The 25,503-nt window shown below is 39.2% G+C and overlaps 1 protein-coding gene across 3 annotated transcripts in view; it reads left to right on the top strand.

The window, feature by feature from the left end:
- The window catches only part of ptprn2 (protein tyrosine phosphatase receptor type N2), a 184,982-nt gene that overhangs the window by 106,832 nt on the left and 52,647 nt on the right, over positions 1-25,503 (top strand). For all 3 annotated transcript variants that reach the window (XM_047349431.1, XM_047349429.1, XM_047349430.1), the window contains one exon: positions 9,327-9,391. In XM_047349431.1, the coding sequence (XP_047205387.1) occupies positions 9,327-9,391 (65 nt within the window). The remainder of the gene's footprint in view (positions 1-9,326; positions 9,392-25,503) is intronic.

The following is a 25,503-nucleotide window of genomic DNA, read 5'->3' as shown; positions in this document are numbered from 1 at the left end:
CTGCAGAGGGTGTAGAGCTGGTCCAGTGTTCCACAGCCGGGACGAAAACCACATGGCTCCTCCTGAAGCTGAGGTTCGACTATCGGCCAGGCTCTCCTCTCCAATACCCTGGCGTAGGCCTTACCAGGGAGGCTGAGGAGTGTGATCCCCCTGTAGTTGGAACATACCCTCCGGTCACCCTTCTTATGAAGGGGGACCACCACCCCGGTCTGCCAGTCCAGAGGCACTGTCCCCGACCACCAAGCAATGTTGAAGAGGCGTGTCAACCATGACAGTCCCACAACATCCAGAGACTTGAGGTACTCAGGGCAGATCTCATCCACCCCAAAACCCTGCCACCGTGGAGTTTTTTAACCACCTCGGTGACTTTAGCCTGGACGATGAAAGAGTCCAAGACTGAGTCTCCAGCCTCTGCTTCCACCAAGAAATGCGTGACGGCAGGATAGAGGAGATCCTCAAAGTACTCCTGCCACTGCCCGATAATGTCCCTAGTCGAGGTCAGCATCTTCCCACCCCCACTGTAAACAGTGTTGGCGAAGGGCTGCTTCCCCCTTCTGAGGCGCCGGATGGTTTGCCAGAATTGCTTTGATGCCAACCAGTAGTCCTTCTCCATGGCCTCACCGAACTGAGCAGAGCAGCACACCGCCAAGCCCGCCCAACCATCCAGCCAGCAACAGTAGTCCCAGCCCATCTGTTCATGAGAGAGAACCAATGCTTCCACAGAATGAAGCATTGGAGGAAGGCCACCACAGCATGCCAACATCTTTAGGTTTCTCATCAGGTAAACTCTGTTTAAGGGTTGTTGTTCTTGTCTTTAAGCAGCTTTTTACTCTAAACTTCCATCTACTCCTCAGCCTGACCTGTTCATTGAATGGCTAATGATGTTTTAATGTTAGATGTTAATTAAGTTCCTGGTCACCAGTTCTGACAAGTCCAATATTAAATATTGCTTTGAGCGGTACAGTTGATCATTTTAAATTGCTATGCTTGATATACAGTACTTGGAATCAAATGGAAACATCACTAGTATAATCCCTCATGTTTATAAGTACATTGATTCCTGTTTTTTAAGACATTTGCTGCAGTCTCTAGATTAAAATGGTCAGCATTGGTATTTTCCTCATAATATGTAGTGCAGCATCTGAGAACAACATGCAGACACGTGTAAAGAGGTTGAAAAATTATATTTTTATTGAAATACTTTATCGTTTTTATCTTGAAAACATAGGTATATTGGATGAAATAAAAAGCGTAATAAAAGCAGCAACTATATTTGTGTAGCTATTTACATCTTGATTGGCTTCCGTGTGCGAATGTGGGGTGTAGAGGGGTCACGTATGTTTTCCATCATGCATGTAATGAATGTGCCTCTGCTCTGAAGTCAGGGCCGTGGTTCTCTGTATTGTTTTTGTTTCTCTCCTAGGATTTTGATTCGGAAAAATGGGTTGCCATGCATCTTATCAGTTGGGGGGGGGGGAGGATCAGGTGCATCTCCTTCTTGTTTCCTTCACACCTCCTCCTCCTGCTCGCTGCTGCCTCTACCTCTGATAAGTAGAGACACCCATCATATTGGGGGGAGGAGTGATGGGTGGATGGCAACTTTAATATTGGAGCATTTTTGTGCTGATAAGGCTAACGGCTGCAGAGAGGCGTGAGAGTCAGCCCTCCTCCGCAATAAACACTTTCATTTTGTTTGGTTGGAGTGATGGATAGAGTGATGGAAGTGGTGAATATGGACGACCTAAGAAACATGGGAGAGAAGGGGTGGATAGATGAAATGGATGGGGATGTTATTCAATATTAACAGATCAATCAGAGAACAGTGAAATATGCATTTTTGTCAACTATATACCCCTATTTGGCTAAAGAAGCAACATAAAAAAATCATGTGACTTTACTGGTTGCTGTGACATGTTGAAATACTAAATATTTACAGCACGCAGAGGGTGATTTGTCTCCTGATACTGAATTTATATTGCCTCTAACAATAACATAGCAGTCATATATCAGAAAAAATGAATATATATATTCATGACTTTAAGCTCTGATGGCTTCATGATAATCATTCATGATTTGCTGTTAGAATCTATAATGAAGGGTGCTTCTGTTTTCAGCATATGGCAGAGAAAAGCAGCAATTTAATCAAATTATATCTCACCGCTTGATACGTTTTAGTAAGTGCATATCCTGCAGAGATATTTAAAGGTCACAAAAATCCAGCTTTAATGACTGCTTAGTTGTTTTATCCATATTTTCTTTATTCAGTGTCAAAAAGGCAGCAATATGTCTGATCACCCTTTAGACTGTTGATTGAAATGATCTTTTTCCTCTTTAGAATAAGTCAGCTTGTCCATCACCGTTCTTCATCTCATAGCTGTGTTGATTAAAGCTGATTCAATGTGCACCATGTGTATTTCAAGTAATTCTCAAAAGGAAAGATCAACTTCTGCAAGTGAAATAATTCAGAAGTTATGTTGATGTCTTTGTGGAAGTAAGCAAATGTGGCAAACATCACAATTAGGCATGAAATCAAACAGGTCACAGTTTAAAAGGCATTCAGTTGAGGTAACGCACAAGTTTACTGGGTTCACCACTAGTTTGCAGAAGAAGCCCGACAATGAAGCAAATGGAGCAACTTCTCCCCAATTTTAAAAGCCAGGGAGCAAACTTTGTTTTTGATCGGCCATTTTTGGACCCCAAAAATCTAATCAGAAGACTGAATCAGACAAGAATAATTGGCCTTCTAAATTACCCTGGGAAATGCCCATATACCACAAGTAAAAATCTGATTGGCTGATCAAATCATCCATCTATTGTGTTGCACATATCTGGTGTCGGGTCGAATTAACAGGTTTCAGGAGGGAACCCCATAACATCACTCTCCTAAGTGACATTCTCCTGCACATTCTAGGTTATATATAGTCCTTCGAGTGTGTTCTGAGTATGCCCAGGGTCTCTTCCCAGTGGGAGATGCCTGGTAAACTTCCAAAGGGATTCATTCAGGAAGCTCCCTGGTTGGAAGAACCTTAGCTGATTCCTTTTGATGCAGAGGAACAGCATCTGCTCTCTCCTAAGCTCCTCACCGTATCTCTAAGGCAGACCCTAATCAGGCAATGGGAGAAGCTCATTTCAGCTGTTTGCTTCTTTGTTTTTTGGTCATGATCCAAATCTTTGTGTTGAGAGTTGGAACATAAAAGGGCTAATCAAGAGCTTTGACTTTTAGTTTATCTCTTTCTTCACCATGATGTAGATTAAACTCGATCGAGAAGATTCTGAATGGAGACTGTATAGTACTGTGCATCTGATTTGTTTTTTTTCTAAGGTGTAGCAAAAAGCAGGAAATTATGTGTCCTCTGAATGATTCAGATTTTACCCGAATATCTACAACTAAAACAGGTTACCTTTGTGTTTAATCTTAGCTAAAGTGCATGCAAATAAAAATGCTAAATATCCCTTTTAGTCTCTTTCTTTGCTTGCAGAGCATCAGATGATTTGGCTCGGTTTGAGTCAGAAAATGATCAAACGAAGAGGAGTGATCAGAGCTTTATTGTAAAAATCAGCCTCGATAGAGTCAGACAATTCCTATTAAAAAGGCTGGAGGAGTCTCATTGAAATGAGACCTGACATCTCTTTTCCACAGCCTGTCAGGGGTATTTGGTCGCTAATTTGAAACCTGCAAAATCTGCCCGTGCGTGTACAAAAAGTGAAAGAGAGTGAGTTCTAGAGGGAGGTTAATAGAACAGGTGACCAAAGAGAGACGCCAAAGGCTGTTATCTGTCCCACTGGTGAGAAGACAAGCAATCGTCTGGCTGTATTGTAAGAGCCTCCCAGATCAACTGAGTCACCAGCTAATGAGCCTGGAAACTACATTGTATTTACATTTAAAGTGGCTGTTGTGGGGCAGTCCCTGCACTCAGCTTGATTGGAAACTTTTTAGGTTTGATTTAGACTGACCTTCAGGCTTTTTTAGTCTCACAATAAGACAGTTAATGTCAACTTGTCAGTCAAACCTGAGCCACTATGGCTGCTGCTGCTGCTGCAACACGGATATGTGTTGATTCCTGGCTAATCTTTCCTAGTTTGATTCATGATATGTTGGTTCCCCAGAGGGGTCCTCATTAGGACCAAAATGTTGTTTGACCTTTAAGCAGCTTGGCCTTCCTCCACCACCTCCACCCTCACCCAGCTGGGCCCAATTACCTCGCTCATTACCCCCTCCTAAACAGGTACTGGAGCTATCTATGGAGAGCCAATATGTCCGTGGCTAAATACAGAAGTGGAAACAGGCTTTGAGAGTGAGATTAATTCTCTCACTAATGGCAAGAGATTTTGCTTTTTCTTCTGTAGGTTTCTTTTCTGCACCTCTATGCATTATGTACGCTCACTGGCCAATTTATTAGATACACCTTGTTAGCCCTCAGACTTGCCTTAATTCTTTATGGCATGGGTTCAGCAAGGTGGTAGAAACATTCCCCTGGGATGTTTTGGTCCATACTGACAAGATTGCATAAGATTTGACGATTGCACATGTATGATGGAAGTCTCCTCCTTCGCCACATGCCAAAGGTGTTCTTTGCCCCTCTAAGTGGGGTACTAATGAGCACAGGGAATAATTTAATGTCAAAGAGACTGTAACTCATTTTTTGCACACATACTTATCAATAACATGGGAGATAAAACTTTAATTGCATTAAAAACTGCTTTTGAAGTTTTTAAATATTTAGAAGTTAGAAGGTGTTTCTGATAGGAAAAGAGAGACATGTGAAAGTACTATGAGTTTAGAAAACAAATATTTATCAGTTTTTGTTTAAATCTGAATAAAAAAATTACATCTTGAGACTTGAGACTATTGCAATAACTGCATCAAACCCTTCTTATAATTGCTTACCAGCTTTTTCATGTTTCCACTTGTATTTTCAGGATTAATCTATGGTGATGAGCTTCACGTTTTTGAGGTTGGAAGCCCTCCTTGCCCTCGCCCTAATCTTTAACTGCCTCCACAGATTCTCTATTAAATTCAAGTGGAGACTCTGGTTGGTCTACTACAAAAAATTTATATTACTTCCAGTCAGAAGAAACATGTTGGGAAAATTAGAAAGTTACTTTAAACCTAAATCTGCAAGGTGTACCATTTATTTTAGCTTAACTATATCTCCCTTTTACAGATGTAGTTATACAAAGAAAATGATAGAGACGATAAAAATAACTACTTTGTAATAAGTGTTCCTAGCACATTTCTGATTAAAACTGCATTGACTGCAGCTATAAGTCATTATTTACACTGATGAGCATGCAGATGCAATGTCCTGAATCAAAGGAGGAGCCGATGAGCTCAGGGTGACCGGTTTCAGGTTATTTTCTCATTTAGTACTAGATGAAACCAGCTCATTGTCACAATAGAACTAGCCTCCATCTGCTGCTGCATCTAATCTGAAAGATTAATGTGGATGTTAGCGTATAAGGACAACAATAGATCTGAACTATTTTACTGATAAAGAAATAAATTAGCATTCATCCACATGTATGTTATGACTGCACCCATATGCAGGCAAGGGCACGAGCGCATACATCTGCTTGACAACAGAATTAAGATCTGATGAGTGTGGAAACCACTGGAGTCGAATGAACCTGTTGTCATGTTCAAAAACTGAGTTTAAGATGAAATTGAGATTCTTCAGACCCAGCAGTGTTTTTCCAGTCTGTCATTGTCCACTATGGGTGAGCTTGTATGAATTGTAACCTCAGTTGCCTAGTCTTAGCTGACACACGTAGCACGGAGTATGGTCTTCGGCTACTGTATCCCATCTGCTTCAAGGTTTGACTTGTTGGTCTTTGTCCAAGGGCCAAGATGGTGTCAGCTCAAAGTTTTATTTATGTATTTATTTTACTTTCTTTTCAGGAATTGTTGGCATTTTAAAAGCTTGCTCCATTTGCATTTAATGGTACGTGTACCTTTACAATAAAACGTGTTTAAATTATGTGTTCCAATGTGGTATTTTGCATATCTTGGTTGCAACACGTGGTTATTGGAGCTACGACACTTGAATCCCAATTTTTCTCGATTCTAATGTTCTGTTTGAATTTTAAAAACTCGTCATCACCTTGTCCAGACGCATAAATGCCTTGGGTTAGTGCCAATGTGATTGGCCGATTCGCTCTTCAACAGGTGTGCCTGATAAAATGTCCGGGAAGTGTATTTAAGACCTTCACAGCTCCTTTTTGCCATCCCCCAGAAACCCATGGATGACACTTAAAATAGAAGATGTCTCTTCGCCTGCCATGTTGATGGCATGATAGGATGATCAATGTTTGTAGGATCCTTAATAACCAAAAAGAGAAAAGGCGACAGAAGAAGGGAGAGGGAGATGGATGATTACCCTAAAAGTAGCATCCTTAATTAGATAGAATTCTGCATACATTGTGGACTGAGTGCAATCATTGGGATAGATTAAAATACTAATTAAACAGACCCATTGCTGAATTTGGAGTGTGAGGTTGGGTTCAGCTCTTCAGGGTAATTTGCATAGCCTTCATCTGGGGAGATGGGGTTTAAAGGAGCTGCTCTCTTTCTCCTTTTTTTTTTTTTCCTTTTCCACATTAACAGCCACATTCACATGCTAACAAACTCAATTAAATGATGCTGCATTTTCCGCTTTGGTTCTATAATGTGGCGTAATCTATTAGGGCCCTCTTTGATTTTGTTTTCTAATATAAATGTTTCCATCAAAGTGAGGAGGGGATGTCGAGGACACCGTGAAGGAAAAAGTCGGTGAAACTGTGTGATCTTGAGTGATGGATATTTAACGTCACCTCACTTCAGTTTGATTTGCATGAGAATGTCCTTTGTGAACAAAGCATTGAAAATAGCATGCCATATTTGATTAGATCACAAGATCTGAGGATCAAACTCGGGTGGTGTATTAATTACTGCAAGAACAAAAGTAGGAGCTGAAGTTATTGTGTGCCATGAATGTACAAGCACTTCTTCTCCTCTCTGGTAATCTTCAGTAAGAATGGATACTTGTGCATAATAATTTGTGCATTTTAATGTGCACTTTTTTACTTGCTGGACCAAGTGGAGCTTGTAAAACATTGTGCTTATAAAACTTTAGGGTAGTTTATAGTTTCCATCATTATCTACAGCCTGAAGTGAATGAACTGAGGTCAGAATCATAATCAGCTTTATTAGCCAAATTTGTTTCCACAAACAAGAAATTTGATTTTGGTTTCCATCACTCACATCGATAGTTTCCTGACTTCTAAATTGTTGCCATAAAGACTGAAATTTCTCATCGCCTTGTGTTGGCTGAAAGTCCCAGCAACTTCCACACTTTACACATGCAGCAGCAATGTGGATTGTATATATTCATGAGCAAATATGCTAATAAATGGTTTGTAGCTGTAGCATTGTTATAAAGGACAGTTGTAAAAACAAGCTCACCTTGTTCCTAAATATGTACAAGCCAGTGGCGGATGCTGGTCTTTCAAGGAGGGGAAGCTCAATTTCAAGATTGCTGATTCGCTCATTTCGCTGTCAATCAAAAAGGGATTCAGCCTCAGACAGATCATCCAATCATCATGCAGAAGTTGAGCTTCTGGGCCAGTCGAGGCCAGCCCACTGCCCCATAGACCCCCCAGAGACGCTGAGTGTCCAATGGGCGGGACAAAGCCCAACATTTTTGCTTCGCTATTGAACTCACTGTGAAGCAATGAGTGAAAGGAAAGCCGGTCGTTACCAGTGATAAGAAGCTGATTCTGAACAAAAGTTGAGCGCGTTGTAGCGCATATTTATTCAATGACATGTACACACAACAGTATATATTTGATCACTTATTGTTTGACATTTTAGGGGAAGCTGAGCTTCCCTTGCAGTCTTAGAGCAATCGCCACTGGTACAAGCTAATTTTAACACTGCAGCAAAGCTAGCTGCGACATTATGTCAGAAAAGTAGCAGTTTAAAACCTTCATGAGTCAGATGTCCTATTATAGGACCCATTTATTGATTTAACAAACTGCTTATGAAGAACCAAAATGAAGTCCATGCACACGCCTGATTATGTTGTAAAATGGAGGGTTGTAAATTTGTAATACCTACCCCCACCCTATTTGCTCTCCCGTGACCCAAAAATAACCAGATAATAGGAATACAGGTCTATTTTGATGTATTTGTGTACCCCAGATACATGAGACACATCAGTAAAGTACATAATTAATTAATTTATATTTCCACTGGTGTGCAGAACGTAGGCTTGTACCAAGGTGTCCAGAGACCCTAAGGGTGAATCCAAATCTAAATATACTAATATGCTGAATAATAAACTAATTTGAAGAGTTAAACTTTAAGATAAAGCAAGTTTTTTTTTTTCATCAATCAGACTTTAGCATACAAAGTGAGTTGGTTTGAACCAACTAGCAGGTGAGGGTTACTTCTAATATTTATGTTCTTGCTGTTTTTGATCAAGTTAATAGAAATGGTCTGAATTCTTTCTGACTGCAGGAAGTGATCAGATTTGTTTTTTGCCAAGAAAATGGGGGCAGGTTCTTCACTTGCTGAATATTCAGGGCCCTATCAATGCAGATATATTTACATAAGCATATACGCTACAAATGTGGTTAGCTGTAGCAGTGTTATAAAAAAATAAAAGTAAATATAAAATATTTATAACTGGATCTCGACATATTTGTCTTGTTTAATTAAAAGCTTCCCATTGAGCCATGATTTATATCTATATATCTCATTTAGGTTTAAACTTAAGCAAAACGTCTTGGTGGTTTTCAAAAGCATTAAAGCATGAAGAAATTTTAAAAGCGTAAACCAGAATTTGAAGAGAGCTTTTTTTGATTCAGTATTAATAAACAAATGTTACCCTTGTTCCAGCTGTGATGTTGTGGAATAATATCAATATCAATGCTAAAAATCTAGTGAATAGTTGGCTTCTGAATACAGTTGGTTGAACTGGAATTTATGGGTATTAGAGCAAAGGTGAATAATTTAAACTGCATCCCCCACTTTTGAGATTACATTTGGAATAAATAAAGATAACCCTGTATGAAGTATGAATACTTTCCTGAGACACTGTATTGCTTTAAGACATTGTCATTCAGCTTGGCAAACTTCATAGTTTGCCAAGCACTTTCCTTGTTTAAGATTTCAGGTATTTGTGTTTGGTTGCCGGACATTTTCTATGAGCAGTCAGACATCTGACTCAGACTGATACATGGATTGCATCATTCTCAGTTTCACTGATTGCTTGTTCTGCCCCAGGAACTGAAAAACCTGCGACTTTGTCACATCAAACCTCCTCTGCTTTTGTCTTCCCTTGCAGTTGAAGAGAAGCAGCAGCTGGAAAAGGAGATGGGCCTGAAGATAGTGGAGGCCGGAGTGAGTGATGTAAGTGCAACATATCGAAATGGCTGCTAAAAAGTGGATGCTGTGTTTGTGATTTCAGGATGTCACACCTGCAGTGGTGTATATAAGGGTGCCGCTGTGATTTTTGTCCCCTTAATTGATTTCCTTTAATTTTCTTGGAGCTTTTTTCCCCGCAGTAAAAACAAAAAAACAACAAGACACACGTCTGATGCACTTTGTAAAACCTAAATAGGGTGTTGATCGCTGCCTCTTGCAACAATGACCAGATTATCTCAAATATTGTCATTTGTCATGATCCCCGATGCTCCGCTGACATATTCATCAGAAAAAAATTAAGACGGGAAGGAGGACTCTCCAGATGATCCAGATGAAAGGAAAGCAAATGTTATACACCCATGATAAATATTCATATGTATCAAAGGTAAAGATCTAATCAAGCCCCCATTGACGCGTCATAGCCCTCCATGCTTGCCTGGTAAATTAGTTTCTTTATGGAAATGAGACAGACAGCCTTAGACCTCTGAGCTACCCTGATCCTGAAGCACGCTGGGAGCTAAGTGGATGTGGCCCGTGCACTGCAGGACAGTTTCCAATGGCAACAACCATCACATGTTGCAAAGACAAGATCATTTCCCAATGTTAGTCCTCTCTCTGTGCTGCTTTTCTTCGCCCATCTGCCTCCCTCTTATTTTTTTTTTTTTGGGTCCTGCAGTTTCTCTTATCTCATTCCACATTGTGTCTTCATCATGTTCCTAATAATTATCACAGATTTTGCCCATTTTTTTATTTTTAAATGTATGACTTTTGTTCTGGTCTTTGTCTGGCTCCCTTTCTTTTACTTCATCACAGAATGATTCCTGCGCTTATAAGCCAGCACTAGCTTGGGTCTGTGTTTGTCATATTGGGCCTATTTGTAGATAATTAGCTGCAATAATAGCCTCTCTGCAGGAGACAGTCTGAGGGAGGGATGAATAGAAAAGAGGGAGGGCAGAAAAGGAAGAGTTTGTCTTCCACCTCATGGAGAGAAAATCTTCTCCCGGCTGGATTTTGTGAGATACGTATTATGCAGGCGTCGCGTTTATTGCTCTACTAAAAGTGAGTTAGCAAAGTAAAAATCCTGAAAAGCCACTTAGGGTGTTTTATGAGCTCTAATGTGCATGTGTTGACCTCACTGGTTTGTATCCAAGAAGTGGAGAATTAAGGCTAAGTTGGGAAAAAATGGCAGCTTTTGACAGGAGAGCATGTGGAGTGCACTCTCCAAATACATTAGTTTAAAAGGTGTTAAACCAAAAGCCCGCTTTCAGTAAATTTCCTCTAAATGGACCGCGGTTATGAGCGAATGCATGCCACGGTTTGGAGACCTGTTCATTCTTAGTCTGCTTATTAGTGGCATGGATGGAAATATGCTGGGTAAAAATGCTCAATGAATCTGTTACAGGTAGTGAGCAGGGAATTAGGCCATACTGCAAATTCCTTCTTCTGAGTTTGTCTTAAACCCCCACAGTGGTTTGTGTCATTAAGCCTTATCAATGTCAACTCCTACACCTCCTTGGTTTTTATTCAAGAGGTGACAAATGACAGAACAACTTAGGAAGATGTCCAGATAGAGCAAACATCAATACTAGGAGATGCTCACGAGGATAAACAAATGTCAAAGTGGGGAGGAGGGGACATTAGTCAATAAGCTAAGTAATATCCACTCCATTATAGATCCCATGGAAGTTGACTTACAATATAATAGAAAGACATTATTTTTCTTGCAGGATGTGGAAGAATATGTGTACAGTGCCTTTTGAAAGAATTCAGGCACCTTGAACTTTTCCACATTTTGCCACATTACATCCACAAACTTCAATATATTTTATCTGGCTTTAATTTAATAGACCATCACAAGAGCACATAAATGTAAATTAGAAGAAAAATGCTACCCTTTGTTCTGCTTAATAAATTAGGTTGGAACCAGAAAAGCAACAACACCCTTACAAAAAATTATAGCTTTATTAATCGTTATATCTACCAAGACAAAAGAAAGTTTTTCAATTTATGGATAACGTAACGAAACACAGTTTTATTTTCATTTTTAGGTTCTAGTGAACAGAAAAACCATAAAACTTTTAGAAAAAGAGAAGTTATACATTTTCTTTATATTTATGGAAAACGAAGGGGAGTTATATAACTTAGTGACAAAAAAAGAGTGAACAAAATTTCCTTTTAATTACACATATTACACTTAATTATACTTATTCTGTTCTGGAAATTCTATACAGATAAAGCCTAGGAAACACATAGAACATCTGCTAAACCATTTTTATTGCCTTTATATTTTACAGCACTGCTCTATCCTGTTTTTTGGTTTGTTCAGCGTTTTTATGAGCCACAATTGGGGGCCTAAAGAGCTGCATTTTGCAGTGTGTGAAAGGTTCAATTCAAGGATTACCCTAGATTTAGCTCCATTAATGTTTCTATTCAATCTGACCACCATCCCACTCCACGATGCTGCCACCGCTAGGTTTTAACACAGGGATGGTGTGTTCAAGTTGATGTACAGTGTCAGTTTTCTGCTGTGTGGCAGAAACACTTAGCATGAAGGCCCTACAAGGCTTGGGGCAAACAGCAAACATGGCTTATTATGTATTTATTTCAAAATTGGTTGTCTTCTTGCCACTTTTACATAAATAATAAATCATAATCGATTGAATAGTACTCTGAGAAATGTTCAAAGTTTAAAATCTCCTTATAACCAAACACAAAAAAATATGTAGCCAAACTGAACAAAATAGAAGACATGAGGAATAAATAAAGTCATGGTTGATGTGACCCTACACTAGGAGGCTGCGCTGTACACTGTACATTCAAACTGCTCTGAAACATATGTAGAAATCATGTCATAAGGCCCTTACTGCTCTCGGTTTGGGAAATAAAGTCTGGCAGGTTTACTCCCCCAACATAATTGTTCTTAAACAGCTCTGCTCCTGCCCTTTCTGCCTTTTTGAATATCCATCCTTGAGCTAGAGACAGCAACAAGGCAGGAGATGCTGACAGCTATATATGCAGGGTGACTGGTACTAGCCAGGTAATCTGTTTAGTTAAGGGCTAAGTCAGCCAAAATAGCATATGTTTTAGAAATTATATTTCTCAGTGCTCAAATCGATTATCTTGTTTTTAAAAAAGGAAGTAACGATCTTACTTAATGTTTGCGAGGTGATATCGTATCCACAAAATACTCTCTGAGGTTCAATATTTTAGTCTTAATGACCACAAACTTGATATGTGATTAAAAAAACAACTAAAGATTTACCCTAATGTGCAGAGGCTTTCCCCTAGATTAAAAATGCAATGTTAAGAAAATTGCAATTATCTAACTGCTCCAACAGCTTGATATAGAAACTATGAACTAATAGTGTTTTTTTCTACAATATTTTTCTAAATCTTGCTTTTAGAGATGCAGCCAGCCTGCATGAGATGGTCCCCATATGGTTGGAAGGGAGGTTAAATTGAGCTTCATTGACATTTTGACAGCAGGCTTGTGTTCGGAATAACTCCGGCAAACTGCGTATGTGAAGAGGCATTCATTAAGCTCAGAATTCCCACAGCTGAATGCAGACTGATTATTCCACCACTAAATTTAAATCATATATAGCAGATGAAGAGCTTCAGGGCTGTGCATGGGGGATGTTTATACATTTTCACTCCAAAATAGCATCAGTATCAGTAGTTGTGTGGTTTTAACATATCAGTTTATATGTTTTTACTATGCATTTTCCAGTTTCTAGCATGCCCTCTACTTGTAAATTTATTCTCTGTAAATTTAAGTTCCGAGAAACTGAGTTCTAGAAAAGTGATAAATATACTGGAATGCAGTCTCTAAACTCTAAAAAGCACCAGGTTAAAAGTCAGTTCAACAAATGCACCCTCTAAGTTCCAGAAAGCAATGGTAAATGGCCTGCACCTGTATAACGCTTTTATCAGGTACCGGGAAAGTAACCAGTTTGTTCTGAAAAGTAGCTCTCAGTTTTGGGACGCATTGCTACTAGAGGCAAGTAATGTCAACATATAATATACAGGGGTTGGACAATGAAACTGAAACACCTGTCATTTTAGTGTGGGAGGTTTCATGGCTAAATTGGACCAGCCTAGTAGCCAGTCTTCATTGATGGCACATTGCACCAGTAAGAGCAGAGTGTGAAGGTTCAATTAGCAGGGTAAGAGCACAGTTTTGCTCAAAATATTGAAATGCACACAACATTATGGGTGACATACCAGAGTTCAAAAGAGGACAAATTGTTGGTGCACGTCTTGCTGTCGCATCTGTGACCAAGACAGCAAGTCTTTGTGATGTATCAAGAGCCACGGTATCCAGGGTAATGTCAGCATACCACCAAGAAGGACGAACCACATCCAACAGGATTAACTGTGGACGCAAGAGGAAGCTGTCTGAAAGGGATGTTCGGGTGCTAACCCGGATTGCATCCAAAAAACATAAAACCACGGCTGCCCAAATCACGGCAGAATTAAATGTGCACCTCAACTCTCCTGTTTCCACCAGAACTGTCCGTCGGGAGCTCCACAGGGTCAATATACACGGCCGGGCTGCTATAGCCAAACCTTTGGTCACTCATGCCAATGCCAAACGTCTGTTTCAATGGTGCAAGGAGCGCAAATCTTGGGCTGTGGACAATGTGAAACATGTATTGTTCTCTGATGAGTCCACCTTTACTGTTTTCCCCACATCCGGGAGAGTTACGGTGTGGAGAAGCCCCAAAGAAGCGTACCACCCACACTGTTGCATGCCCAGAGTGAAGCATGGGGGTGGATCAGTGATGGTTTGGTTCTGCCATATCATGGCATTCCCTTGGCCCAATACTTGTGCTAGATGGGCACGTCACTTCCAAGGACTACTGAACCATTCTTGAGGACCATGTGCATCCAATGGTTCAAACATTGTATCCTGAAGGCGGTGCCGTGTATCAGGATGACAATGCACCAATACACACAGCAAGACTGGTGAAAGATTGGTTTGATGAACATGAAAGTGAAGTTGAACATCTTCCATGGCCTGCACAGTCACCAGATCTAAATATTATTGAGCCACTTTGGGGTGTTTTGGAGGAGCGAGTCAGGAAACGTTTTCCTCCACCAGTATCACGTAGTGACCTGGCCACTATCCTGCAAGAAGAATGGCTTAAAATCCCTCTGACCACTGTGCAGGACTTGTATATGTCATTCCCAAGACAAATTGACGCTGTATTGGCCGCAAAAGGAGGCCCTGCACCATACTAATAAATTATTGTGGTCTAAAACCAGGTGTTTCCGTTTCATTGTCCAACCCCTGTAGATTGAGTTTACTCTGTTGATTCAGACTTAAGGATCTTAACAATTACATAATTCATTTTCTGGTGCAATTATTAAAAACATATAATTGAGTTCTTTTTTAAATGCAAACTTTTTTATCTCCCATAAACATGAATTTATTTTTTAATATTAGAATATGGTCCAAGGTTTTCAGTGGCTTTTACAAACCTAGATTATATGTCAAGATTCCTTAACAAATCCTTGGGTGTGAAGGTTTCAACCTCACGTTAAGCTGGAAAGGCAAAATCTACAGCACATTATCAGTGTTTGGTTGGTTAGCATGTCCACCCTGTGTGCATCATTTGGTCTTTAGCTCTGTATTCATCTGCTATAACACTCATCATAAACATTTAAATAACACTGCAATGCATCTACTTTTTCTATAGTTTTACATTTGCTTTTATTGTTCAAATGCAGCAAAGCATGCTTTTTACTTCAAAAACACTACATGTCAAATTGCATTTTTTTAGATTTCCCAAACACTTTGCCATGTTCTGTCTACATTTGTGCAGAGTAGTTGACATCTGCAATGCATTCTTTTTAAATAAAAAATATCTTACATTAACTGCCATCTGAAAAAATTGGGTTTTTAATTCAGGCTTTAAAGTGGAGTCCTTAATCTACCAGGGTGTTTAAACCAGAGATCAGGTCCAAGACACCTAAAACCGACATGATCAAGCTTGGATGTAATTATGACACATTAATGGTGAATGAATTTAAACTAAATATTAACAACAAGAATATCAAAAAAAGTGCAGAAAACAATGAAATTCATCTGGTGTATAACTCTTTTCATTGGAGGAGAACAAAAACCAATAACCTTGCAGATGTTAACACTTTTCTAGAAAAAACAAGGTAATAATGGTGCTATTTTAATATGAAATTGGTACACTGTTGCTACAGATTTCTAATGTAAATTCAAAAAACCTCTAACAGAGATATTTAACAAGTTAAGCTGCTATTTTGATCATTTGTTTTTCCTGTTTGGTCTTAAAAATATATATATTTTGTGCGCTCAACTTGTTTAAGTGTATTTGAAATAAGCCACTACATTTTTATAATCACAATTGATTCACTCTGTGGGATCGGATATCTTCTGATGCAGGCAGATATGATCACGCAAATTAGCATTTTGTTTTGATGAAGGATTTCTTTGCCATGAATATTTATCTCTTTGTTGTTGTTTTAAGAGAGAACAGTGTATGTTACTTCTTTTAATCTAACAAAGCTTGCATATTGTTAAAAAAAAATCCACTTTTGCAACCACCAGACACTGCAATTTCCCTAAGCAAATGGGACAAATAATCTTAGCAGCAACTTCAAAGCAAAACTACACTAACCGCTTCCTACCAGAGAAAGGGCACACGGCGACTCAGATTAATAACTATGGCGAGTTTTACATGAATACATGTAGTAGTATGTTTTTTTCTCAAAATCAAAGACTCACAAGATAGGATAAATATATTTTATGTAAATTTTGAGATCTTTTGTTCTTATTTAATTCTGCATCTCCTCAGAGACAATAACAGTGGTTTAGTAGCTTTGCGAGATGTATGCTATGTGGCTTCCTGTGTTGTATCGTGCAGTTTAGGTATTTGTATAAGCCAATCATCCCTACATCGGCCCCAATTGCCTTTTTCACAAAGGCAATTTTCTTCAGACACTGTAATAAGCCCAAACAATATAAAAACTGCTGTCCATAAAAATTTCACCAGTGCAGGAAGGCCAATCTGGCCGTTCTGAAAGTGGCTAAAATGCCATTACTGTGGCAGATCCAGACTTGAAATGTCATATTGTAGCAGCCCCCACTGTGCCTTCAGTCCCGAGTAACGCTTTCCTCTTTGGAGACTCCAGCTGCTTCCCACTGATGAAAGCCCATCCAGCAGCTCCAGCATCACCTGACCTTTGGACTGCAGAAATGCCTTTGATTCCATGCCATGCAGCTTGGTATTTGCCTCTATATACCATGACGTGTGCTCTCTTGCGGGAAAAGCAGGACTTGTCTGTTTTTAATGAGTACCAGAATGTAAAATGTTTACCCTCCTATCTTTTGCTTCTTTTTTTATTCTACTGCCTGTTTAAAAGGAGCTACAGTTACTGGGAGTAGTCGACATTGGTATTTCTATTCAGCTTGTAAAAGAGCAATTTTGCAAAGTAAAATATGGATATTTTTTTTAATGGGCAGATTTCTTCTTTTCTTGAATAGTTCAAGGAAGTTGGCCTTGAAGGTGGTTTAGAGGTTTATATCAAATTAAAGTAAAAATGGAGTAATTAATGGTTTTACACTGTTCTGAACACTTAATACAAACAGTCCTATATTTTGTCTACTGTTCAAGTCCTTATTTATCAATATGCAGTACATGTGTCAGTTTGCGCTTTTGAAACGCAATAGGCAGCTCTTTCTGAACAGTGCAAGATAGAACACATTAGTGGGCTTGAGCCTTGGGTAGGTTTAGTTTTTGAGTCCAACTGAATCGCTGGGCGACAATGATTCACAGACAGTCGCTGACCAGATATTGCCGCTTACGTGTAGTTCTTAAATCTTCTAGATTGGAAGTCTGCAGATTTCTTACTCTTGTCTTTAGTTGTAGCAACATAATCCATATGCCACTTCTTGACCACTGAGCTCAGTGTTCGTTGTTTATAGTCCCACCACTATTGATGGTTCAAACAAAGCCCCTTTTCTTCTCAAAAAAAAGTTATAGTCAAAAGCTTCATTCTTTACAAAGAAAGGTTTTTTAGTTATTTTTGTAGGAGTGAGTCCTACTTGGTTGATTTCCATGAATTCAATCATACATGGTGCAGCCTTGAGATGTAGGTACCAGAATAGCCTCGATCCATCAGGATAAGCTAGAAGGTCATTCTTTTGCATGTTTCCTGGACTCTTACACAACCATTCTCCAAACCATTCAACCAAACTCTGAAACCAGATAATAATTGCTTTATAGAGACATTTCCCTTTATGTGAGATGCCACAGTGTACAATCAGATATCTTTACTTATCTTATTTTAGTGTAAGTTGTCTAAATAACATATCTCTGAACAAAAAACAATAAACCTTTCTGTTGTTAAGTTGTGGCTTACAGTATTTTTAAACATAGGTTTTATTAGCTGAATATGGAATGTAATGGAGATCATTTTGTTAAAACAGTTTCTTGGGTTGAGATTTATTTAAGAATTGTGCAAATGCAAAAAACAACTAGTTTTCCTTCTTGTTTGCTTTGAGACTCTAAGGCTAAGGAACATTAGAATGGCCTAATAATATTTACGGTATAGGAAAGCTGTTTCACTTGAAAAGCCAGGTATCCCTGAGTTTTATATTGCCAAAAGTATTTGTCTGTCAACTTTTACATGTACATGAAATTTGATGACATCACATTTCTAATCTATAAGGTCCAATTTATTGATAGACCCACCGTTGCCAGCAATAGCAACTTTAACTATTCTGTAAACATCTTCCACAAGGTTTAGGAGTGTGTTCTTAGTTAGATGAGAAAGCCAGAACTGCGGCCTGTGCTCTAATTCATCCCAAAGGTGTCCAAGAAGTTTGAGGTCAGGACTCTGTGCAGACCAGTTAAGTTTTTCCACAACAAGCTTTATACACCTGCAGCCATGGAAGTGATTGAAACACCAAAATTCATTGATTTGGTGGTGTGACCCTAAACTTACAAAATAGCATATGTGTACGTAAAGCCAATTTGTTTAATGTATATAAAGAACAGAAAAATAAAAGCAGGTTGTGGTAGCGCAAAAATAAACAGACTTTGGACAAAATATTAAGAAACATCAATAAATAACAATAGAATTGTCTAAATATTGAGTCTTTTCCTGCAATGGCAATGTTTATTCCAACACAAGGAATGGAGAAATTCACTTCAGCAGCTAAAATACTTTAACTAAACAATCTCTTTCAATGTATTATACACATTTTGCATTGGATCACAAAGTCCTAAATAAGATTTGATTCCAAATGCACAGATAGTTTTATCAAATAAATGCACATTTTAAAGCTTTAATGATTTGTATGTTTGAAATATACCACAAAGATGTGGTGGACTTCATCATTTAATGATTTCATACTTAATAAAACAAGTGATTGTTTGTTGACTGTCGTCTGGCAACAAGCAGCAGTGGGGTTGAGTGGCTGGGTACCTGGGAGAGGCTGTGGGTACACTGCCGGGGGGAGCCTGTGGTGTCCACAGCTGGATAGCATGGAAGAGGTTCTAAATGTCAGCGTTAAAGGGGGATGCTGCTGCCATTTGGCCCGACGTGCTGCATGCCAAGGGACTGGCAGCGGGAAGCTAGGGCAGGGTGCTCCTGCTTCCAGCCATGGAGCTCTCACCTTCTACCATTTATCATGCAGCTACTTGCCTAGCACATCTGGCACCTAGGCACTGACAGCAGTAGGAAAAGCCCTTGCTGCAGGCCAACTGGTGGCCTGTGGTAATCTTTTTAACATCACAACAAAATTAGGGCAGCAGTATTTGTTTGGCTACTTTTAAACGTATTGTTTGAACGTTGGGCAGAGATAAGTTCTTACACTGAAAGAGGAATATTTGGTAAAAAACAGAATATAATCTGATTTTCATCTTCATATATCATATATATGATTTTTTTACAACAAAACTCAATGTGAATTTATGGTAGCTGTGTAGCTGTGCATTAATTATTGCTCAGTGAGCGCACAATTCGGTAACCACTTTGCTCCCAGTAAATTAAACGTAATCAACTGTCATATCATCTTTTATTGACTTTAATTGACTATAATTGCAAATCCTGCTGTAACTGCTAGTTACTTTCTGCATGGCAAGGTCAACTAAATTGCCTGATGAGCTGTTATGGTCTTTGATATGATGACCTTGACTGGGAAGCTGGTGTATGAAGACCTTGCGTCTGTGTGGATAATGCATGAAATGATGGTCTGCTGTGCTGCTCCAGTTAGTAGTTTTACAACATTTACTTATAGGCATTGCTTGATGAAAGATGGCATGTTGTAAAGGCTTAGTAATAGTTAAACATGGCCTGGATAGTGAAATGATATATGGTCAGCGTTACTCATATGTGAATATGTTTAAACTCGGATCACTTGCAAAAGTGTTGAAACTCACAGATTTTTCCACATTTTGTCACATCACAAGCACCAACTTCAGTGTATTTAAATGAGATTTTATGTGATAGACCAACACAGAGTAGTGCATAATAGTGAAGCAGAAGGTTAAGGATTCAGTTTTCAATTGTTTTGTTTGGACACACAAGAGTGTGACATGCATTTATTTTTGGTGTGAGTCAATCCTTTGTAGAATCACGTTTTGCTGCAATTACAATTGCAAGTCTTTTGGAGTATGTATAGCCATGTCTAGTTATGTTTGCAGTTGTGCCGTAGTCTTTATATTTTTGTAAGGTAAGCTGAACAATGCTTTGATCAAGGTTCAAGGCCTGGGATATTGTTTTGTAATCTAACTCTGCTTTAAACTTCTACAAAAATGTATCCTTAACCTGTTGCATGTATTCCTTGGTCTTCATGATGCTGTTTGTTTGCTAATGTTCTTTAACAAATCCTGAAAGGCCTTCACATTTTATGAATTCAGTCAATTCTAAAAGCAATCCATTTCCTTGGATTTTATTTCGGGGTAACAGAGGAAGTATTTGTAAAACAAAAAGGAAAACCAAACATCGTTTAACTTCCACTTCACAGTTGTGCTACTTTGTGTTATATGATCTAAATTCCTCATAGGAAATAATGAAATTTCTGGTTCTCATGTGACAAGATGTTAAAAGATTCACGGGTTATGAAAACCTTAGTCTTAGTGCACATACATAAATGTATTACTATTTTAATATATTCTGTAGATCAATTAGGACAGCTTTACAAAATGTAGGTGATCTGCTCAGAAATGAAATACATGTACAACAATTTCAATTTATGGGCTTTTGACACAACAGTAATTCAATTTATTGAGTCATATATGGGCCAAAACTTTGGACAATTGGTGTTTGTTTGCTTTCATCTTCATTCATGATGCAATGCCAGCAGATGTAACCTTTGGAGAAAAAAAAGCACTGAAGAAGATCAGATGTAACACCGTTCTGTGTCCTGCTGTGATGGGAGTTTTCCTCCCATATTTCAGTCATGTTCATGTGGGGATGCTTGCCAACAGGCATATTTGCATTCACATGCAGTCCCATCGTGTCAGGTGTTTGTTCCAAATGCACAGATGCAGCTAACACCCGGCATGGCTACAGGTGGTGCATCGCTGTAAAAAGAGAGCTTTTGATCAGAACCTGCAACACAAACAATCTGAGCACACCAGGCATGATACTAAGCTGAAAAAAATTTCAAGCACTTGTGGGATGAATTAAACTTGATTTGTCCAATAGAATGTGTGTGCTCGAGCAAAGAGCAAAAAAACAAAAACAAACTGAGATTCTACTTTCCGGCAGGGCTGCCCTTTGTCACCGGTCCTGTTCATAACTTTTATGGACAGGATTTCTAGGCACAGCCAAGGGTCGGAGGGGGTCTGGTTTGGGGACCAGAGGATTTCGTCTCTTCTTTTTGCAGATGACGTGGTCCTGCTGGCCCCATCTAGCCAAGACCTACAGCATGCACCGGGGCGGTTCGCAGCCGAGTGTGAAGCGGCTGGGATGAAAATAAGCTCCTCCAAGTCCAAGGCCATGGTTCTCGACCGGAAAAGGGTGGCTTGTCCTCTTCAGGTTGGAGGGGAGTTCCTGCCTCAAGTGGAGGAGTTTAAGTTTCTCGTAGTCTTGTTCACGAGTGAGGGAAGAATGGAGCGGGAGATCGACAGACGGATCAGTGCGGCTGCCATAGTAATGGGGGCGCTGTGCCGGTCCGTTGTGGTAAAGAGAGAGCTGAGCCGAAAAGCGAAGCTCTCGATTTACCGGTCGGTCTACGTTCCTACCCTCACCTATGGCCACGAACTTTGGGTCATGACCGAAAGAACGAGATCCCGGATACAAGCGGCTGAAATGAGCTTCCTCCGTAGGGTGGCCGGGCGCTCCCTTAGAGATAGGGTGAGGAGCTCGGCCATCCGGGAGGGGCTCGGAGTAGAGCCGCTGCTCTCAATAAATACAAATATTAGCAGAAAGTTAAATGTATTCAAAAAGTGAAACTCATATAGATTCATAATCATATAGAGTTTTACATTTCAAGTGTTTAGCATTCATCCCTGTTATTGTGTATCCAATAACAGGGACATAAAATAATATCTCTCTATTAAAAATATTTTTATTGATCTTATAAGTATATTTACATTTTCAGTGAAACATAATTTTCTCAGAGAAAAATTACTATGGGTTTCCTTTAATATACAGAAATACATTTTTGGAATATATTACGTGTTTCTTGAAACTAAATAATATGAGTTTCACTTCCTTCCACTCAACTTTCCCTCAATATACTTGGATTCAGTGGTTAACCCTCCTTATGCACTGTGTCAATGACTGTCTGCTGGACAACTGTCCAGTCAGAGATCTTCTCCATGATGTGTAGGCCATCACATTCACTTAACAACAATTCTGTATTTATGTAATATTGGATTTTCAAACAGTTATAGAAATTCATGTTTGAAACATATTACTCTGTTTGTAATTAATCTAAATAATATAGGTTAAACATTTTTGTTTCCACTCAATTTTCCAGTACTATGCTTGGATGCAGCAAACAACATTTTGAGCAATAACTCATTGTGGCTTACCCTGTTACCCATGACTGTGTAGAACATAAAACACTTTTGTATTAAAACATACTGCTTTTATTTGTCCTGAGTAATATTCAAATTTTCTGAGAAACTACATTTTTGGTTTTAATTTGCTCTAAGCCAGAGTCATCAAAATTAATAGAAAAAATACTTAAGCTATATTCCTGTTTGTGTAATGAATCTATATACTGAGTTTCATTCTTCAGTTTAATTACTGAAATAAATTAACATAAATTAACTTTTCAGTGGCGTTCTATTTCTTAAGATGTACCGTGATGCAGTAACGTCTGCCACTATACATTATGTTCATATAAATAAGGAAAATACATTGCAGAGGCTTCACAGAAAGCTATAGAGTGTAATTATGGTTGTGGGTGAAAACTATGGCGGATTGATTATATACTTTTACAATAATAAGCCTCTGAAATATTATTACATGACAGAGCCTATCAAAATCTCCACATAAATCATAATTCATTTCTGCCTTTAGAATTTCTGATCAGCCACACTTCGTGTTGTTGCGAGCAGCTGTGGTTTGAAGCGATGGGAGATGTGAGCTGATGCCGTTACTACAGACGTTGCAGCAGCAGCTTCATTAGGGATTCACAGAGGGGCCTCTCCACGAGCCGCGGCACTAGGTTTGGCTTGAGGGCAGACTGCTCGTACAAAGCTGCTGGAGCTGTGAGACAAACAGACAGAAAGACAGTGAGACATGCTTTGAGGCTACAGGCTCTGGCCCCAGCAGCATCAGTTCTATTCATGCAGAGAGTTGCTTTTGCATCACGAAGCCCCTGACTCCTCCCAGCTGATTGGTGTGGCTTCATTAGCATGGACTTGGGCTCCTCCGATTAACAGTAATTAAGGGGAGAAATCAGAGCGCCTGCCTGCAGTCCAGACACAGCCAGAGCCTGACATGCAGGCAAACGGCTAGAGTCTGTGCCAAGTCACCCCACCCCCGAAATAACCCCCAGGGTTACACCGGCACATACGTCTTTCCCCCCAGAGGGCCAGCGTTGTCATGGCAACAATAGGGGGGAAAACGTTTAATGAAGACGCTGATGAGAATTTACGAGGCTGCGGCTGCATGCGTTTTACAGGAATACGACCCTTAGCCTATCACGCACCGCCTCCTGTGGTTCTACATCTATATTTTCACTTACATAAGCCAGAGCTGATCATTGGGGCGTGTGCTCGGGCAGGTGGCCCCAATATGTTACACATCCTCCTGAACCAAGGTGGCAGCTGGAGACATGTGGCACAGGCTGTCCAATAAACTTAATCCAAATTGTTTATTGTTTTCATTTAATTTAAACAGGGAGAATAATAATCTGCTAATGTCCTCTGAGGCACTTTCATAGAAACACTTGGAACAGAAATTGTTTTTGTGAGGCTGAAGCAAAAAATAAAATGCATTTTGGTGTTTTCAAATATGCATGAAGTGACCATTTAAGAAAATATATTTGCCTTTAAAGTTCACCTGCTGGGTGGGCCAATAATGGTGGTTGAACTAGTCTCTTGCTCAGTCGGTGAACTTTATTTCAAACAAGGTCCAGGGTCAAGCAGATTGAATCCACATAACATGCACTGATAACCTTTGAGTACATGCTGTTTAAAGCTATTTTGCAGAATTTTTGCTAATTTTCTGAAACAAAATTATGCCTCTCTTATCCTGAGAATTCTGTTTAAGAAATATTTTCTTCAGATGTTAGAATATCAAACAGCATTTGTGAGCGAAGAAGCACCTGTCACATCTCTTAACATCCAAACAGCAGAAAGAGACTCCTTGGTTAGCAATGTCCCTCTCCACTCTGCGTATCCATGGTAACTAACTGCTGCATTGGCTGATGGGTCTAAGTCCTCACCATTTCCATTTACTCTTCAGGTTTTACTTCAGCAATGGGCCACACACCCAGGACAAGAAGATGCACACTTATCAGCCCAGCTGCTGATTCGTTCTTGTAGTACAGTCAGATTAAGGGGTGTTGCTATGGACCTGGTCAAAAACAAAAACACAACAGTCTCTTACATCTGAGTTTACATTTTGCATATGTGTTTGCAGCTCTAAATATTCCACCCTGTTTTCAAACATACAAACTTTAAAAGGAAAAAGCAGTGGTGTTCTTGTTTTTGACTGAATCAGCTCCAAATAGATTTTCTGCAGATGAGCTATAGCAGACCCAGCATAAAGTTTGACATGCTTTTGAATTTAGGATTTTTCTTCCAGTTTGCCTCATGTTTTTTTTCTGTCTGTAATACAGAGTTTTCCATTTCAGTTGTCCCTGGTCTTTATCAGACAGCCATGTTTTGTGTCTTTTTCGTCCCTTTTCATTGCCGTTAGATGTGCTCAGCTATTTTTGTTTCTACCATCATACTTTAGTACCATTCTCAATTTCCCAATAACCATTATCTACTTTAAGAAAAACTAAGTATGTGTCTCCAATAAATATTTTTTACCAGTATTATGGCACTAAACTGGTCCTAGAGATTGCTTTGCACCAGTTCAATGTGTTTCCACCACCCTGAGCTCTGGCTCTGGACCCAACTTATAGTGCTGACTTGATGTTCTGCGTGTGTAACAAAGATCTTCCACTCCTGAGATAATCATTTAGTAATTTGAAATCTATTCCATTTGCAGATGGTTTGCTTTTGTCAAAATCCTGAGGTGTTTGGGTTTTCATTTTCTTTTGTGTATATATTTTGACCATTTCTTTGCTGCTTTTATTAGTTTATTTCTCTGTGCTTTGGTATTTTTCTTTTTAGTTCCTTAGTTTGTGTTTTATTATTCTTAATACATATAGACTTATTCACTGTTAGATTTCTCTCACATACAGGTCCTTTTCAAAATATTAGCATATTGTGATAAAGTTCATTATTTTCCATAATGTCATGATGAAAATTTAACATTCATATATTTTAGATTCATTGCACACTAACTGAAATATTTCAGGTCTTTTATTGTCTTAATACGGATGATTTTAGCATACAGCTCATGAAAACCCAAAATTCCTATCTCACAAAATTAGCATATTTCATCCGACCAATAAAAGAAAAGTGTTTTTAATACAA

This window comes from Girardinichthys multiradiatus, chromosome 21 (genome assembly GCF_021462225.1).
Source record: "Girardinichthys multiradiatus isolate DD_20200921_A chromosome 21, DD_fGirMul_XY1, whole genome shotgun sequence".
In the NCBI taxonomy this organism is placed as follows: Eukaryota; Metazoa; Chordata; class Actinopteri; order Cyprinodontiformes; family Goodeidae; genus Girardinichthys; species Girardinichthys multiradiatus.
Note: the sequence above shows the minus strand (reverse complement) of the source record. Positions and strands in the feature narration are given on the sequence as shown.